Here is a 17,504-nt window from a genome sequence, read left to right as displayed (position 1 = left end):
CCAATCATCTGGTACATTATATGCTGGGGTATAATGCTCTACTGGCAGCCAAATGACGGGGAACCTGAACCAGAGTCCCATCCACCGAACCCCGCATGTTTGGATGCATGCGACATACCTTGGCACCCGACTTAGTGCCCATGCAAAATTTGGTGCTCCAAAAGGTTCCCTATTCCGGACAGATGTAGGTGACATCATCCACCTTTTCTGACAACTATCAAGGGCCTCATCTTGAAACGTGACTATTTTTTTGACACAAAGATCAATGCACCACTTCTATGTCCTCAGCATCCGTTCTCTATTTCCCTCGATCTCTAAAAAGGTGGTGTGCTTATTGTACATAGTTATGGACCGTTTGTGCCTCTCATCATAAGAGGCTTCGTGTTTTGATTTGACTCAAACGTATTAGAAGCCTTCTGCCAGTTTATCTGGTTGAGAGTATAGGAGGTGAGAGCCCTTAAATGAATGTCCCCCACATATGGGACCGGGTTAAATTCTTTGTCATCGCGTAGGAAGTATCCATGCAGATAGAGCTCACACATCAAATGTTGGGTTACTAAGTCATGGATTCTCAATATACGGAGGAACTGTACAGAGTCCTCGATCTCATGACTGACCTCCTTCTTAATGCTTTCCAAACAGAAGAAAATAAATTTCTCATGCAAGAACAAGGCATAGCTAGAAGCAGGAGGGCGACATGCCATTACCTGTTGTGCCAGGCTGAACATCTGTTCTTTGTCAGCCTTCAATTCCAGCACTTTCCCTTCCAACCATTCTACTTTGAGTTGCTGCTTTGCATGCCTCAGTCGTAATATGTCCAATCTCTCTACATATTCGAAGATAGCCCTAGACGACTACTCTTGGTCTCTTTTCACCTCTTCTGATAGTGGGTCATGGTGGATTTCCAAGTTTGAATCTCGGTTGTTAAGGAGAACTCTTGGTCGTCGAACAAGTGCTCGATAGGATCCATTTGAGTAGCAGCGGAGGTCATCAGCACATCATCTACATGTCTCTGCCTTGACCACCGCAGCCTTCGGCTTCTTAGCCCATTGTTTATACTTCCTTACCTATTTCTTAAGTCGATGGACTTGTCCTCGTAGCCTTCGAACCTCTATTTTCAACCGCATCATATCTTTGAACTGTAGTTGGTACTTCTTTTTAAGGGGCGGCCTCCTTTTCTCGCACAGTTCTATCCACTCCTGCTTAACAACCACTTCGTCTGGCCCTGTAGCTGGTTCAGCAGGTGGTGGATTGCTCGGAGGAGTATCTACTGGTCTTTCTGTCGGGTTCTCCTCCCTTGGTTCCTCTCTCTCGATCACTTCTTTCTTGACAACCAACTCAACCGGCTTTGCAGCTGGTTCATCAGGTGGTGGATTACTCAGAAGAGTATCCACAGGTTCATCTGTCGGGACCTCCTTGCTTGGTCCCCCTTCCTCGGGAGCAAGTGCTTCCTTTTTAACAATTAACTCGACCAGCTCGGGAGCTAGTTCGGCAAGTGGTGGATCAATCAGAGTATCCACCAGCATTTCAACCAGGATTCCCCTACCTGGTTCCCCTGTTTCAGAAGCATTCACTTCTTCCTCCATCTATTCTTCGGAATGGCCTTGCTAAGAGTCAACAACCAACAAATTAACAGCAGTTGGACCCTTAACCAACCCATCAAACTTTAGAATGGGAGGGACAACAACCTCCTTTTCTGAACGTCGAGGAGAACGAGACACTCTTGCTCCTCTCAGAATGGAGGCACAAAAAGGAAACTAAAAAATGTTTTCTTACTAGCCTGTACCAGTTTCATCTATAACCTCGAGCTCCTTCCCCTTATCTGCAACAATTTTTCTCTGGCCCGAGGCTTCCTCCTGTGTTACCTCCTGTCCCACGGTTGACACTAGTTCTTGTGGAGCAGTGTCAACCTCAGGATTTATTCCTTCCACATTTTCCAGGATCGGATGGGTTGGTGGTGGTTCTTGTGTGGCACCACCACCCGTATCCAACACTTCTTGAGCAGATGGTGTTGGCACTGTTCCCTCTAGCACGTCATTAATAAAGGTGGACTCTTGTATCACCATGTTAACCCCATCCATCGTATCCATAATTCCTTCCTCTGTCGGCTCCACAGTTTCTTTTGTTTCGAGCCTCTCTTGCTCTGGTCTGTCTTCTTCCATTGGCTCCATAGTCGAGGTTGGTTCTTGTGGAACAACCTCAGCTACGGTACTCACAATTTCTTCTACTTCGAGTCTTTCCTCCCCTGGTCTATCTTCTTCCATTGGCTCCACAGTCGAGGTTGGTTCTTGTGGAACAACCTCGGTTGTGGTACTAACAGTTTCTTCCATCTCAAGCCTTCCTGGCTCTGGTTCCTCTTCCTCCATCGACTCCACAATCGAGGTTGGTTCTTGTGTAACAACCTCAATTGTTTCTTCCACTTCAAGCTCCCTATCTGGCTCTGATTCTCCTTCTTCCATCTCCATCTCTTCAAGCTCTTCTTGGTCTACATGTTCATCCTCTATTGGTTCCTCCTCCCTTGCTTTTGGTTCCTTTTGGTTCCTCTTCTTTTATCGATTCCTGGAATGTTTCCCACGGGATTTGAAACTGGGCTAGTGCATGCATAACTAGTAGCCGAACCAGCCTGTGGTTAGTAATGACTGTTGCAACTTGTCGCGAATGCCGAGTGGACTGCGCCATCAATTGGAGGCTCTTCAGCAAAAAGAACGGCATGTTCAATGAGAAGACCTCTGACTGTGGAAATCGAAGGCGAGCTAACACCCTAAAATGATACTTAAATACAGTGGTGTATCGCCCTTCACAAGTTATGTATTTCATTACAAAACTTGCTACCTCGCCCCATGGATGCGGTAATGAGTTCCGGTCATACCCCCAGCCTTTTTGGATGACGCTCTCGCCAGCCTGCAGAAATACTTTAGGGAACTCCAGAAGGGAAGTTCTCCGTGAAAACCAACTCTGTCCCTGCTGGGGCAATCCACTAACCTCTGCAATAGCTTCCTCTATGACATGGATTTCTATCCCTTTGACCCAAGAGCTCTCTTCACCCAAATTGAGTGTGAATTTTATTGCAATCCCTTCGTTGAAACCCTGCAACCTGTTAAAATAAACATCCCAACCTGCATTGACGAAAATATGCCACACTTCTCTGTTGTTGTGAACCAGGGTGGTGTCCTCCGGCTCGTGATGCACAGCCAGTGCACCCATCACAGTGGAAACAGTAACAGCACTTGGATGCAGTCGACTATTGGGGAGAGAGTAGCAGCAACCACATTAACAGCAATGGTGATAGCATGGTGGAGCACGGGGTAAAAAGTGGTGAAAGCGGCCGGTAAGTTTTTGAAAAACGTGAAGAATAATGGCAAATCATGGTAATACAGTGATTAATTCAGGTGTATTGGAAAAGACTTGGTTGGTTATTGGGCATACGTAATTCAAATTCCAATGCGTCGAGGCAATTATTACGAAATCACAGAATTTTTGGGTTACCATTCGCACCAGATTTAGTAATGATGTGTCATTATTATGGTTTTAAATACGTCGTCGTTTGTTTATGACGGGATCCCCCCCAACTTAAATGTGGTCATCCACGGCACGTATGTGTCTCATCAATGGAATATTTTAATTGAATCTGCAAGAGTCAACGGAGACATACCTAGCGACCTACCTGGTGGTGGAGTAACAGCAGAGTGACCGGCGGAGTAATAGCAGCGGTGGAGTAACAGCAGAGTGACTGGCGGAGTAATAGCAGTGGTGGAGTAACAGTAGTGGCGGAGTAATAGCAATGGCAGAGTAACAGCACCAACAGAGTAACAGCATCGGCAGAGTAACAACATCAACGGAGTAACAATAGCGGTGGAGTAACAGCATCCGACACTTAGAAAAAAATTTAGGAGTAAAAGCAGTGGTAGAGTAACAGCACCGATGGAGTAACAACATCAGTGAAGTAACAGCAGCGGTGGAGTAACAGCATCTGACACTTAGAAAAATTTTCAAGAGTTACAGTAGTGGTAGAGCAACAGCATCCGACACTTAGAAAAATTTTCAGGAGTAACAGCAGTGGCAGAGTAACAGCACCAACAGAGTAACAGCATCAGCGGAGTAACAACACCGACGGAGTAACAGCATCTGACACTTAGAAAAAATTTCAAGAGTAATAGCAGTGGCGGAGTAACAGCATCGGCAGAGTAACAACACCGACGAAGTAAAAGCAACAATGGAGTAACAACATCAACTATTACTTGGAAAATTTTTGTCAACTCCTCCTTATCAGATTTTGATTGTTATTCCTGCAAAAGACAAACAAGTAAGTAGTAACAGCATATTATATTTATTCATCATTTTTTTATTTATTTAAATTTTTTTAAGAAGAACAGCAGGCAGAGGGAGCATTCTTTGCACCAACAACCATCAAACCAGATTTTTCAGAGAGATGTTTGATGAAGGCATCCTTAGAAGTTAGACGGTGGTATAATTTCAGACGATGTCCATTCACTAAGAAAGAAGTATGTGTATCGTCTATTGTAACCAATCTGATTATTCCATTGTCAAACACAGCGTCCACTTCATAGGGTCCCATCCAGTGAGTGTGAAGCTTTCCTTTAAAATCTTTGAAACGGGAGTCATAGAGTAGTGCCCAATCTCCTGTATGAAACGCCTTATTCTTGATAATTTTATTGTGCCATTTCATTCTCTGTTGTAATAGCAGCAGTTTTCTGGATAGCCACTGAATGGATTTCATCTATCTCATTGAGCTATTCCAGCCAGTGTTTATGGGCCTCTGATAAATCTAATCCTACTTCCAAAGTTGTTATGAGCGTGTTGATCTCAAATTCTATCGAAAACAAGGGGGATTTCCCATAGACTGACTCAAATGATGAAAAATTGGTAGTATTCCACCATGTTTTCTTGTATGCCCAAAGAGCTTCTGGAAGTTTCTGAGACCAATCCCGATAATGGCTTGCTACAGTTTTTGTCAAGATATTTTCCAATACCTTGTTTGTACTTTCTACCTGCCCATTCGCTTGGGGGTGGTAAGGAGTTGTCACCCTGTGTTTGACCCCATATTTATGCATAAGCCTTGCTATCATGTGGGATGTGAATTGTTCCCTTCCATCTGAAACAATCTCTTTTTGAGTACCATATCGAGCAAAAATCTCTTCAAAATGAAAATCATCAACCACCCGTTTTATTGCTTTCGCAACAGCTCTGGCTTCCACCCACTCAGTCACATAATCAGTGCAGACCAGAATGTGAACCTTTTGATGAGAAGGTCGGTTAAAAGGTCTAACGAAATCAATTTCCCACTTCTAAAAGGGTTCGAGGACTACCTAGGGCTGCAATGGTATCTCTTATGTTTTTCGAGGTTGCCCCATACATTGACAACTATCACACCTTCAGACATAATCTCGAGCATCCCAAAAGATAAAAGGCCAGTAATATCCCATTTGAAACACCTTGTGGCATGTTCTTTTATTTGAAAAATGTCCCCCACAAGGGCCATCATGGGCAGCCTTCATTATCTCATAAATGTAATCCTCAGATACACAGCACCGAATTTGCTGATCAACCCCTGTGTGAAAAAGATACCCTACCATTCATGAATATTAGGTACTATGATGAATAATTTTCCGTTGTTCCCTGTATGATAAATGACGAGGTACTTTCCCTGTTGCAAGATAGTTATCAATATCTGCATGCTATGGAGTGTTAGCAGAAATTGCAAAAAGATGCTCATCTGGAAAAATATCTTCTATGGGTGTACGTTCAATAGAAAATTAGGAACCACATTATCCTTTCCTGGTTTATCTACTATGGTAATGTCAAATTCTTGAAGTAACAACAGTGATCTTGTAATACGACCACGAGTAATGGGTTTATTCATCAGATACCTTATTGTTGCGTGATCAGTGTGTACAAAGGTGGGATACCCAGTAATATAATGTCGAAACTTGTTGATGGCGTAGATGACAGCAAGGAATTCTTTTTCAGTCACTATGTAGTTTAACTCGGCAAGAGCCAAGTTCTTAGTAACATAGTAAACTGCATATGGCACCTTGTCCACTTGCTGTCCCAAAACTGCCCCAACTATTGTCTGAGAGGCATCAGCATGAATATGAAACAGTAATGTCTAGTCTGGCCCTCAAAGGATCGGAGCTCTATAGACAAGTTCCTTGATTTTCACAAAGGCTGCATCACAATCATCTATCCACACAAAGTCTGCATCTTTTGTTAACAATTGAAAAAGTGGATGTGTTATCTTAGCAAAATTTTCTATAAAGCACCTATAATAACCAGCACAACCAATAAAGCTACGTACCTGTGTGGGTGTTTTGGGTATTGGGAAGTGCAATATTACCTTTATCTTAGCTGGATCCATTCGAATTCCAGCAGCTGAAAGTAAATGTCCCAAGACTATTCCTTCCTCCATCATCATGTGGCATTTTACTGTACTCAAAGAGACATGCACCTGTTTACATCTTTCAAGAAATTTTTCTAGATTTTCCAGCCCTTCTTCGAATGAGTCCCCGTATGGAGTAAAATCGTCCATATAAATCTCAACATTGTCATCTACTAGATCAAAGAAAATCCCTAAAATTTCCCTTTGGAATGTTGCAAGCGCATTACAGAGACCAAATGGAAGGACCCGGTATGCGAAAGTTCCCCAAGGGCACGTGAAAGTGGTTTTATCCTAATCCTCGGGAGCTATCTGGATTTGGTTGTACCCACTAAATCCATCCACGAAGGAGAAGAACTTCTTCCCAGCCAAAGTATCCAAGACTTGATCAATGAATGGTAACAGAAAATGGTCTTTCTGTGTTGCCTTATTTAATTCTCTGTAATCCACACATATCTGCCATTTACCATTTTTCTTGGGAACAATCACCAATGGGGAAACCCATTGGCTATCCGAAATGGGGTAAATAAATCCTACATCCAACAACTTTTGAAGTTCTTCCTTGACAATGTTTTTCAGAGCAGGGTTCATTCTCCTTTGGGGTGTCTCACAAGACGACAATCCTCTTTGATGTATATATGATGGGTACATAGATTGGCAGGAATCCCTTTCATGTTTATGTAGTCCCAGGCGAAGGCTTCTTTGTGTTTTCAGAGAACATCTAGGAGTTGTTTTGTCTGGGATTCTGACAGATCTGGATTAATATTTAGGGTCTTCCCTGGCTCTATCTCTACAGAAATACTGTCATGGGACACAGTTGTGGGCAGTTCCTCAAATCCATCTATTGTTTCAATATTTTCCTACGTTTCACAGCTTAAGACAGATTCTAGAATTCGTTGATTCGAATCTAAAACAGAATAGGGATCACTAATGAAAGTGGTAATTGTGTCATCTTTTGTTTCTGTTTTCAGCTGAAGGGCCTATCCAATAGTAAGGACTGGTCTTAATTCCTCATCTTCAGGTTTAGACTCTTCCCTTGGTAGAGGTTTCTTGCGGCCAGCTGGCTTCACTAATGGGCTAGGTTCTGTAGGAGGGTATAACACAAGGTTTTTAGTAACCTACCCATTTGAGATAACCATATGCCCAGAATGACACCCAATGTAAGCATCTGCGGTTGCCAACCATGGTCTTCCCAGAATCAGGGGATGGCCACTAGCTGGGGATTGTGTTTGCAGCACTAGGAAATCCACAGGGTAATGCCATGAATCAACTGAGATTGTAATGTCCTCCAACTTCCCTACCGGCTTGACTATAGATCGATCTGCCAGCTCTAACACAGTAGGTGTATGTTTCAAGTTTCGAAGACCCAATGCATGCATAGCTTCAGCAGTAATGACATTTATGGCAACACCCAAATCTACCAACACATTTGGAATTTCTACTCCATTAATTTGCACAGTTAGAATTGGGTTCCCAAGATCCCCATATTTCACAGGCATAGATTTTCCCATCATAAAATCTGATAGCTTTCCCATCACATGAATGGTGAGTGGGTCCCTTGATTTCTTTCTAGGATTTTTAGCACAATATTCTCTGAGAGTTTTTGCATATATAAGTACGTCCCTCATAGCTTGTAACAGGGGGATCTTAACAAACAGATTTTGTAACTCCCCTAACAATTCAAACTCAGCTTGAGGGATTTTTTTACTCAAGGCCAATATTTCCGGATAAGGCGGGTCAGCTCGGTGTTCTTGAGTAATTAGCGGTTGAGGAGATGTCTGATTTTTACTAACTTGGTTCCATTCCTCTTCAACTGTTTCTGGTTCTTTAGCCTCACTACCAACTTGTTCAATAATAACAGGTGAGGGTTGAGCATCTACTACCCGCCCGGATCTCAAATTCATCTCATAAAGTTCTACAGTGGAGATGTTGTATGAAGGCAGGTTGAGGGTGTCAGCTTGTTGAGCCCCTTTATTGTTAGGATTCGGATTGGGTTGGATAGGAAGTTGAGGACGAATGGACTGATTACAAGAGACACATTAGAGGGAAATTGAAGTTGATGTTGTGGTATTGCTTGGGGAAACGACCCAAGAGGAGAGGGTCCACGCTAGTTCGAAGCCCATGAAGAATTCGAACTAGTTTGAGGAGCCCACTGCTGCCAGGGTGGAAACTGATATTGGGGCCACATAGGTGGATAAGGCATGGACTGAGGACCCATATTAAAATTATTAAAATACTGAGATGGATCCAGAAACATACCTTGATTTACAGTTGGTGGCCGAGGTTTCCATGGCTTTTTGGATCCCATAAAATACAGTTAGTCCACCTCTTCGCTTGTCCCTTGAAAAACCGCTTTCAATCTTGGCAAGGAGGGGCATGAACTTGTTGCATGACTCAACTCATAGATTGCACATTCCTCTACGGAGTTCAATGGAAATTCTCTCTATGGATGCTTCTTTCTGCACTTTGGGCAAAATATAGCCATAGTTCTTTCCAATTCCATCTGTTTCTGTTTTACTTGCAATGTGTCCATTTGTGCAGATAGGGTACTCAGGATATCAGTCCTTAAGTTATCCAGAAGATTTCCAATTTTTGCCTTCGTGACACCTCCACCAGATACTTTTGTTGACCAAATTCCCTGTTTATTCCTTGCAACTCCCCTCGAGCACTAAATGCATAGCTCACAGATGGTATCGAAGTCCTCTTTTGATATGTCTCCCTTTCCTACTATGTTTAACAGCTCCAGAGAGTCTTCTCGAAAGGCTCGGAGAAGGATAATTTTCAAAATGTCCTTATCCAGGGTAGAATGACCTGATCTTTGTAACGTGTACTTAAAACGTTCCACACAATCCTCCATGTTCTCGTCTTCTTTCTGCATGAACTTAAAAAGTTCTTCCTTAATATCTCGAGATTTACAGTAATCCTGATACTTCTCCAGGAAAGAGGTTTTCATCTCATCCCATGTGGTGATAGTCTTTCCCCCTAGACCCATAAACCATCACAGGGTTGTCCCTTTTAGTGTAGCAGGGAATATTTTTAGTTTCTGAGCATTAGTTATATAGTCATATCCTTAACATACAATATCAAATTCAAATAAGAACGTGTCGGGATCTTCAGAAGTCAGCCCATGAAAGCTAGGTAAAGTTGTCAAAGGAATGGGCTTCGTTGGTGTGCCAGTCCCAAGATCCCCAATTGGGAAGTCAATAGTAGAGGTTGTGGGTGCCATGAATATCCTCCAATAATCGTTGGGGATTTCAGCAGGTTCTACAAGGAATGATGGAGGGGTTCTTATCATAGGAGTTTGAGTTGCCTTAACAGCACTCCCTTTATCCCATGGTGATATGAATACCCCTACAACTTCTTCCTCCCTGTCACAATGGCTTGATTTTTCAGACCCCTTTTCTGCAACTTCTTCTTCCCTTCTGGAATGGGCTGGTCCCTCAGATCTTCTGCTTGCAACTTCTTCTTCCTCTATTACCAGCAACGGTACTCCTTCGTCAGGTATACTGTTGCATACCTCTTCTGCTGTTGGAAGGGTTTGTTGTGGAAAATCAACAAGGGGTATTGTGGATAGGACTGGTTATTCTACAGATTGTCCCTCAGATTTTGTTTGAGTACCTGCCCTCACAGCAGCACGAGAAGATGCCTATGATTCAGCTTTTGCGATGATTTGTTGGATATAAATATTCCTTCCCAAATCTTGTCCTCCTTTCTTTGGGGATCTTCCTCTGCCATTTTTATTTGAATCTATGTTCATGCAAGTTGGTGAGAGAAAAATCACTATGCTCAGGACTTGGAGTAGGGTGTCAAAAGACCATTCCCTCCCCAGGATAAGAGATCGATTTTTAGCAACCAAGAAAGGAAAATAGCTAAAAAGAAATCTAGGGTTCAAGACCTGGAGCAGGGTGTCAAAAGACCATTCCCTCCCCAGGATAAGAGATCAATTTTTAGCAACCAAGAAAGGAAAACAACTAAAAAGAAATCTAGGGTTCAGGGTCTCAAAAGACCATTCCCTCCCCAGGACGAGAAACCGAACAAGAAAAGAACACACATAAAAGGAAATCTAAAGCTCAGGACCTGGAGCAGGGCGTCAAAGGACCATTCCCTCCCCAGGACGAGAGATTGGGTTTTAACAACTCAGAAAAATTCAAAACAATTAACTGAAGCAAACAACTCGGCCCAAAAACAATGAAAGCAACAAAAAAATCAAAAATACTAAGCTCAGGACTTAGAGCAGGGTAGCACTTCCCTCCCTAAGATGAGAGATTGATCCTTTGGTCAATACAGATCATGTCTTGCACCTTGTTAGCCTTCCCCGGCAATGGCGCCAAAATGTTGGTGTCCGAGTGTGAATAAACTATTCAACCCTTTTCCACATTAATTCATCAATCCGGGTGTGTACAGTTTTCAAGGTAACGCGCAAAGTATATGCAGGGGCAAGGTTACAATCTTACATCAACCAAGGATTCACGACTAAGAAATCAAAACATCACTGTAACAACAGTTGGAAATAAATTGTAGAACTTAAAAGACATTCACAACAATCAATAGAGATCTGTAACAACAATAAAGAATAAACACACAATGAATAAAACAGCATACATAAAATAAATATGCAGCACCTGATCAGAAGAGCGGGCCCAGCTCTCTGATCAGGGCTGCGTTAATTTACAACTAAAGAAAGAATAGCAAAACTGCTTGTATTTTATTAATCTGTAAAAGAGTTGTTACAATACATATCTCTGCACCCTTCACAAAGGAATAAAATCCCTTTTATACCAATACATGGGTAATAACATATTCCCAAAACCTGGAAACTAATGCCCAAAATATACAATAGTTCGGAAAAACAACTCATTACCGAGAGAGCGAGAACAGAAAAGATCCAAAATAAGCTTGAAAACAGCTGCGAGTTGGTTATGCTATCACAGTGCTGCCGAACAACTGCTATGAATCGCGAGACTGCTACTACATGCTGTGAAGGCGATACCTATTCACTAGAATCTGCGGAAATAACAAGTTTTAGTAGTTCACATAGGAAAAATCCCCATGACTTTACTTCATCAATTAAATATTCCAAGAGACAAAGAAAGAAGGGTTACCTCATGGGTTTATCACAATAAATTCATATCAATTGGTGCAAAAAGGATGGAAGGATGGGTGAAAAGGTAAGCAAAAGATAAGCAGATTTGGTGCTCAACAAACCCACAAGTTGCCTGTAAACAGTAACCTCCACTACTTCACCTGAAGTAGCATCTTCCTTCCTCCAATTACCTACTAGAGGAGTCTCCATGGGTTTGTTGCTCTCCATGTGGAACTTCTTCAGTATCTCATTGGCATACTTGCCTTGACAGACAAACATTTCCTCATCTCCTTTCCATACTTCCATACCAAGGAAATCATGCATGAGCCTCAAGTCCTTTGTCTTGAATTCTCTTGCAAGATCCTCTTTGCAAGATTTTACCAGCTTCTCATCACCTGTTACAATTAAGTCATAGACATATAATACTATAATCAACAATTTACCTTCAACCACAATATGGTAAAGGTTCGCATATGCTTCACTTTTGGCTGAGGCCAACTTGGTGAAATAGTTTCAGTCCTGGTGTACCAAGCACGGGGTGCTTGTTCAATCCATACAACACTTACTTGAGTCTACACACATCAAACTCTCTATTGAAGGTTTCAAATCCTTCTGGATTCTCAATTTACACCTCTTCCTCAGGCACACCATTGAGTAATATTGTCTTCACATCCATCTAATGTATCTTTCATCCCATATGCACTAAAAGTGCTAGAATAGCTCTGAATGAAGAGTACCTTGCTACTGGCGCAAAGTTCTCCTCATAATCAATTCCCTCAACCTGAGAGAACCCTCTAGCCACAAATCTAGCCTTTTGTTTCTCCACACACCCATCTACGGCTTGTTTTACCTTGTAAATCCATCTGGAACTCACCACTGACTTGTATGCTGGTTTTAGGACCACTTCCCAAACACTATTTCTAATAATGGATTCATAATCCTAAACCATAACATCAACCCATATTGGTTTCTACACTACTGGCTTCTTACCTGAAAAATATTCTTATGGTGTACTCATCTCGAAAATCTGATGAGGACCCTTGTTTTGCATATATATAGTTGTGTTGCATGCTTCATCCCACAAGTGTAACGGTAGGCCCTGATCATGTAACATCGCTCGTGCAACTCCCAAAACACTTATGTTCTTCCTTTCATCCACCCCATTCTGTTGTGGGTTATGGGGTGCTATTAACTCTCGTCGAACGCCTTATGATGCACATAATTTCTTGAATTCATTCAACACATATTCTCCACCTTTATCGCTCCTAAAAGCTTTAACTTTCCTACCAGTTTCTTTCTCAACAAGTGCTTTAAAGTCACAAAATTTATCGAATGTCTGATATTTCTTCTACATTAATAAAATCCAACACTTATGATAAAAATTGTCTACAAATATTACATAATACCTGTGCTTGGTCGTGGAGGCTGTCGAGAAAAATCCACACACATCTTAGTGAACTCTTTCAAGTATCACTTGCACTCAACTGTCCTTATCATGAAAGGTAGATTTGGAGTACTTCCCCAATGTAAACCCTTTGCATGTGTCTCTCTGCTCTAGTGTACCTTCGGAAGTCATGTAGAAATTTTGCATGATCTTCAATGCTCTGTGGTGCAAGTGACCTAATATTCTATGCCACAACTCACAGATGTCTCAGCTCTGCACTTTCTCTGCTTTTGTGCTCAAAGGAGCACAGTCTTCTACATCCAATTTGTAGAGATTTGTCACCCGAACCTCGATCCTCTTCACTTGTCCTTTGGCTATGTGACGAAGGAAAGCCTTTCTTTTGCTAAATATCACATCATAGCCATGGTCCTCCAACATGGCAACTGAAACCAGATTATTCTTCAAACTCAGAACATACATGAAATATTTTAATGTGAGAGGAGAAACAGACTACCTCTGAAAGGTAACAGTATCGATGCCGGTTGCGCTATACCTCCCATCATCTCCCATTTCGATGTGCATCTAGAGGTCCTTATCCTCTAAGTCACTAAATAATTCTTTGTTGTCGGTCATATGGAATGAGGCTCCACTATCCAGATACCACACACTACCCATCACTGATGTCACCATGCAAGCGATGAGGGTGAAATCCAACTTGAATTGTGAAGAAAGAGCTTCACCTGCTACTCCTCCTAAGGGATTCTTGTCAGACTTCTTATGCAGACACTTTATGGCATAGTGTCCCAGCTCGTGACAGTGAAAACATTTAATCTTCAACATGTCCTTCTTCTTTCTGCCCTGACTAGAATCTAATTTGGAATGGGATGACTTCCCTTTCCCTTTCTTCACCTTTCTAGCTAAGGCACAGTTCTCCTCATCATCATGCTTGGATGAGGATCCATCTCTGGTGTTCCGCCAAATCTCTTCTTGCACCAAGTTGAACCACAAACGCTCCCACTCTGGTAGCTTCTCCCTCCCATTTACTGAGTCTTGGTAGTTATGCCAGCTCTTAGGAAGGCCTAAAATTACTAAGTTGACCAGATAATCTTCAAAAATTGTAACACTAACACTTCCAAGCCCATCCGACATTGGGTGAACTTGGTCAAGTACTTTGGTATTGTGTCGCTCTTCTCCATATTGATTTTCCTAAGCTTGTCCTTCATGTGCCAACTTCTTGTGGTCACTTTTGTTTTGAAACAGGTTTGTCAAGGTCTTCCACATTTCGTATCGAGTCTACTTACCATGGAGGTTCGAGACAATATGACCTTGAACTCCTTCTAGGATAATCCTTCTCGCCTTTGCAACACATTTTATCCACTTTGCCATATCTTGAGCATCAGCTACTAGAGTCTTAGGAATATCTTTGTCTATGAATTCCTAAATCTTGTTGTCTTCCAACACAATCTCCATCCTATCCTTCCAAGCAATATATTTTGAACTACCCTCAAGGGCATATTCGAGTCTCAATCCGTAGATTGACATCCTGCTGGCTCTGAAGTATGATACTGTAAATTTGATTTCACCTACAAAAGACAAACCCGTATTCTACTCTTCTATAGTGATTTCAACTCTAAGACCATGTAGAAATTCCTTGTATATTCAAACTACTAATTGTAATATGATAAAACAATAGACTTGAATCTAATCTAATCATCAGCAGAAATAATTAAACAATCACGAAATCACAAAGCATACAAGAGAAAGAATTCAATCAACACATTACGCAATGATTTCCTGGGGAAAACCACAGCTAAAAACCCCTACTATTTGTATATTGCATTAGTCGGAAAATATGAGAAGATTGCAATGCTTTGCTCAAGCCAGAGCAACCTCTACATTATCTCTATTTGTCTCACAGCTTCCTAGACAAGCCCAAGCAAATACTTAACCAATTTTATGCTTGCCCAAGTCCATATTTGCTTGCGTTGTTTCCTTGGGAATTACCCCCCTATTATTTAGGGAAATTCCTCAATTGGAATTTTGCAATCCTCATAGGCCTTCCTTTGACTGCATGCACCACCTGTACAATTCAAATGATTATACAAATGATAGTACGATGTCCATGAACTCCAATCTCAACTGGGTAACTCTCAGATCTGACATGCATGAGTTATTTATGAGTGAATCATCAGTTTATTGGTTGATCACTGCATGCAACACCACACTGTTAGACCTCCTACTAGTTCCTCCAACAATTGGAACTAGTTTAATTGATTTTATCTCAGTTAAACTGATTTAATTAATTACAACTCAAAATAACCCGGATGCGGGTGCTTTTACTTGCCATTAATCATGGCACTCGCCACGACACCTGGGATGAGGACGGAAGGACGGCACCTGTATGCGGAGGCCTGCAGCGGAGGATATCAGTTAATGCACAAGGCAATTGAATCCAATTTGAAACAGAGCCGAGGGGACGGCGCATTCAAGTCGAGCATGGTAGCTCTGGACTCGATGCAAACCAGGATTATGGCTCAACGCTCTCCTCCTGCGGAGATATCGGTCGCTACTCCTTATATTGGGACCGCCATGCCAATTTATGACCAGAATTTTCCCATTGCTGCTGGTGTTCTGAGAGGGGATACTCTGGCTTTCAAAATTCGAGGGGTCGAAAAGCGTTTGGGGTCTCTGGCCTTAGGCACCATGCCGCGAAGCAGAGGTGTGCCAAGACGGGGAGGGAGGTCCGGTATCCGAGTTGGCCCTGAACTTGAAGAATTGCATCCAGTTTCTCCCATGGCCTCTGTTCCCCCCTCGTCCCCTAGCTCAGAGCAGGAAAGCCTTGTTCCGCAAGGCACTTACCAGACTTTTCGTCTCAGGTTTCCTAGCCAGCTCGTCAGACCAGAGGTGGTAGTTAATCTCACGGTGTACATTTCTGAGGAAGAGCCTGGAGATCCCACATCGACCTCTCCTGCCTCTGCAAGTGTTCAGGACAGTGACATACTCCTGGGGGATATGAATGGCCTGGTGTATAGAGCTCACCGCAACGAGGAAGCCCCGGCTCAGGACGCCCTGGTTCAACATGCCCCGGCTCAGGAGGTCTCGGTTCATGCTGCTTCGGTTCAAGAGGTTCTGCCGCCACCTAATTCTGCTATGGAAAGGGAAGTGCTCAACGACCACGCTCAGCCTGGATTGGGAGAGCTGTTTCAGGACGGGGAAGGGCTTGTCATCTGGCTTGACTCGCCCAGTCCGGAGAAGGGAAAGCAGCCAGCGTCGCCCAGCCAGCCAGCCTAAGCTTCAACGGGTGCTTCTGTCTAGTTTTTTGCAATTATGTCGATGATTATGTTGTTTTTTCCTTCTGTTCATTTCAGTCCAAGGTCTCAGTTTATCTACTGTTGTAAGTCACAGGTTATTACAGTATGCTTTCTATGTATTAGAGTCAATGGTGTAAACTGGTTCTGTCCTGCCAGTATCAATGGTGGTTTTGTCAGTTCAAGCCCAGGTTATCTGAAGTCCAGGAAAAATCATTATGGACTGTGTTTTGTAAATCAGTTTAAGCAGATAGACAGTATGGTCCAGCTTCTACTGTTTGAGGACTGGCCTCGGCCTCCTCGGAAGGTCTAATCCATGTACATATTTTTACTTTCTTTAATATAGATCTAGCCTTTACTTAGAAAAAAAAAAAAATTACAACTCAAAATAAATTCAACCAGGGCTCCTATAAAGTAGGAGAGACTCTACATGACTCGAGTTAGACCCTCAACCCGAATTAACTGCGCTAACTAAATCAAATTAACTTAGTTCACTAATACAAGTTGTCATGAGATCTGGAGTTACAATTTTATTCCCAGTTTAATTCAAGGACATAATTAAATTAAGAATTTCTTATTGCAATTTCAACATGGAAAGCCCTAAAATCCTCAAATAAGGTGCAAGCTCGATGGAATCTATGGATTGGAGTTGGTTTATGTCGATGGCTAAGATGTCATATCGGGTGGGGAATTAGAGGTGGGTTAACCACCCTTATGTGACCTAATGGGAGTTAAATATCGAAAACACTTTGATTGGATGGTTATTGTTTAACATTGAGTGTAAAACTAGTGGTGAATTAACCTCCTTCTTTTGACTCGATGACATCCACACTAGTGGAGTCAAGCGAATAGCATTATTTAATCAAATTCAACATAAGATTCCAATGTGATTTAATAAATACTTTAATGTAAGATTTTGCTTAATATGATTCACAATTTTGAGAGAAAGGCTTCACACGAATGATTTTAGAAAAATGTGATAAATTGGATTTTAATTTTTATGACAGTACCCTGGGAGATGAGATAATACACGTACATGATATAGACTTAGGTATATATATAAATGATATCTTGTGTGGATAAACCCTATGACCAGTAAAAGAATTAATTTGTCGATAAGTAAACATTTTAACTTGGCTAGGAGAGCTTGTGCATCTCAAACTTATTGGCCAGTGGACAATCTCAGGTAAATGTGTAATTATACGTAAGAATAAAGCTTGATTTCACAATACCATTATAGTTTTATTCATAGCTTTTGTCATTTACATGATTTGTAAAGTAGAATTTCTCACTAGAGTATGAACAAGACTTTAATACCTTAATCATATTATTTTA

General features: G+C 41.9%; 1 protein-coding gene across 1 annotated transcript; it reads right to left on the bottom strand.

Annotated features, from left to right (window-relative positions):
• Positions 1-7,512: 7,512 nt before the first annotated feature.
• Positions 7,513-8,298, bottom strand: LOC149259930 (uncharacterized). Its single transcript, XM_089455769.1, has one exon. The coding sequence runs from the start codon at positions 8,296-8,298 to the stop codon at positions 7,513-7,515; it is 786 nt and encodes a 261-aa protein (XP_089311895.1).
• Positions 8,299-17,504: the final 9,206 nt, after the last annotated feature.

This window comes from Pinus tabuliformis, chromosome 6, assembly GCF_031772625.1.
Source record: "Pinus tabuliformis cultivar Carrire ecotype Pingquan chromosome 6, CPIR1, whole genome shotgun sequence".
NCBI classification, from domain to species: domain Eukaryota; kingdom Viridiplantae; phylum Streptophyta; class Pinopsida; order Pinales; family Pinaceae; genus Pinus; species Pinus tabuliformis.
Note: the sequence above shows the minus strand (reverse complement) of the source record. Positions and strands in the feature narration are given on the sequence as shown.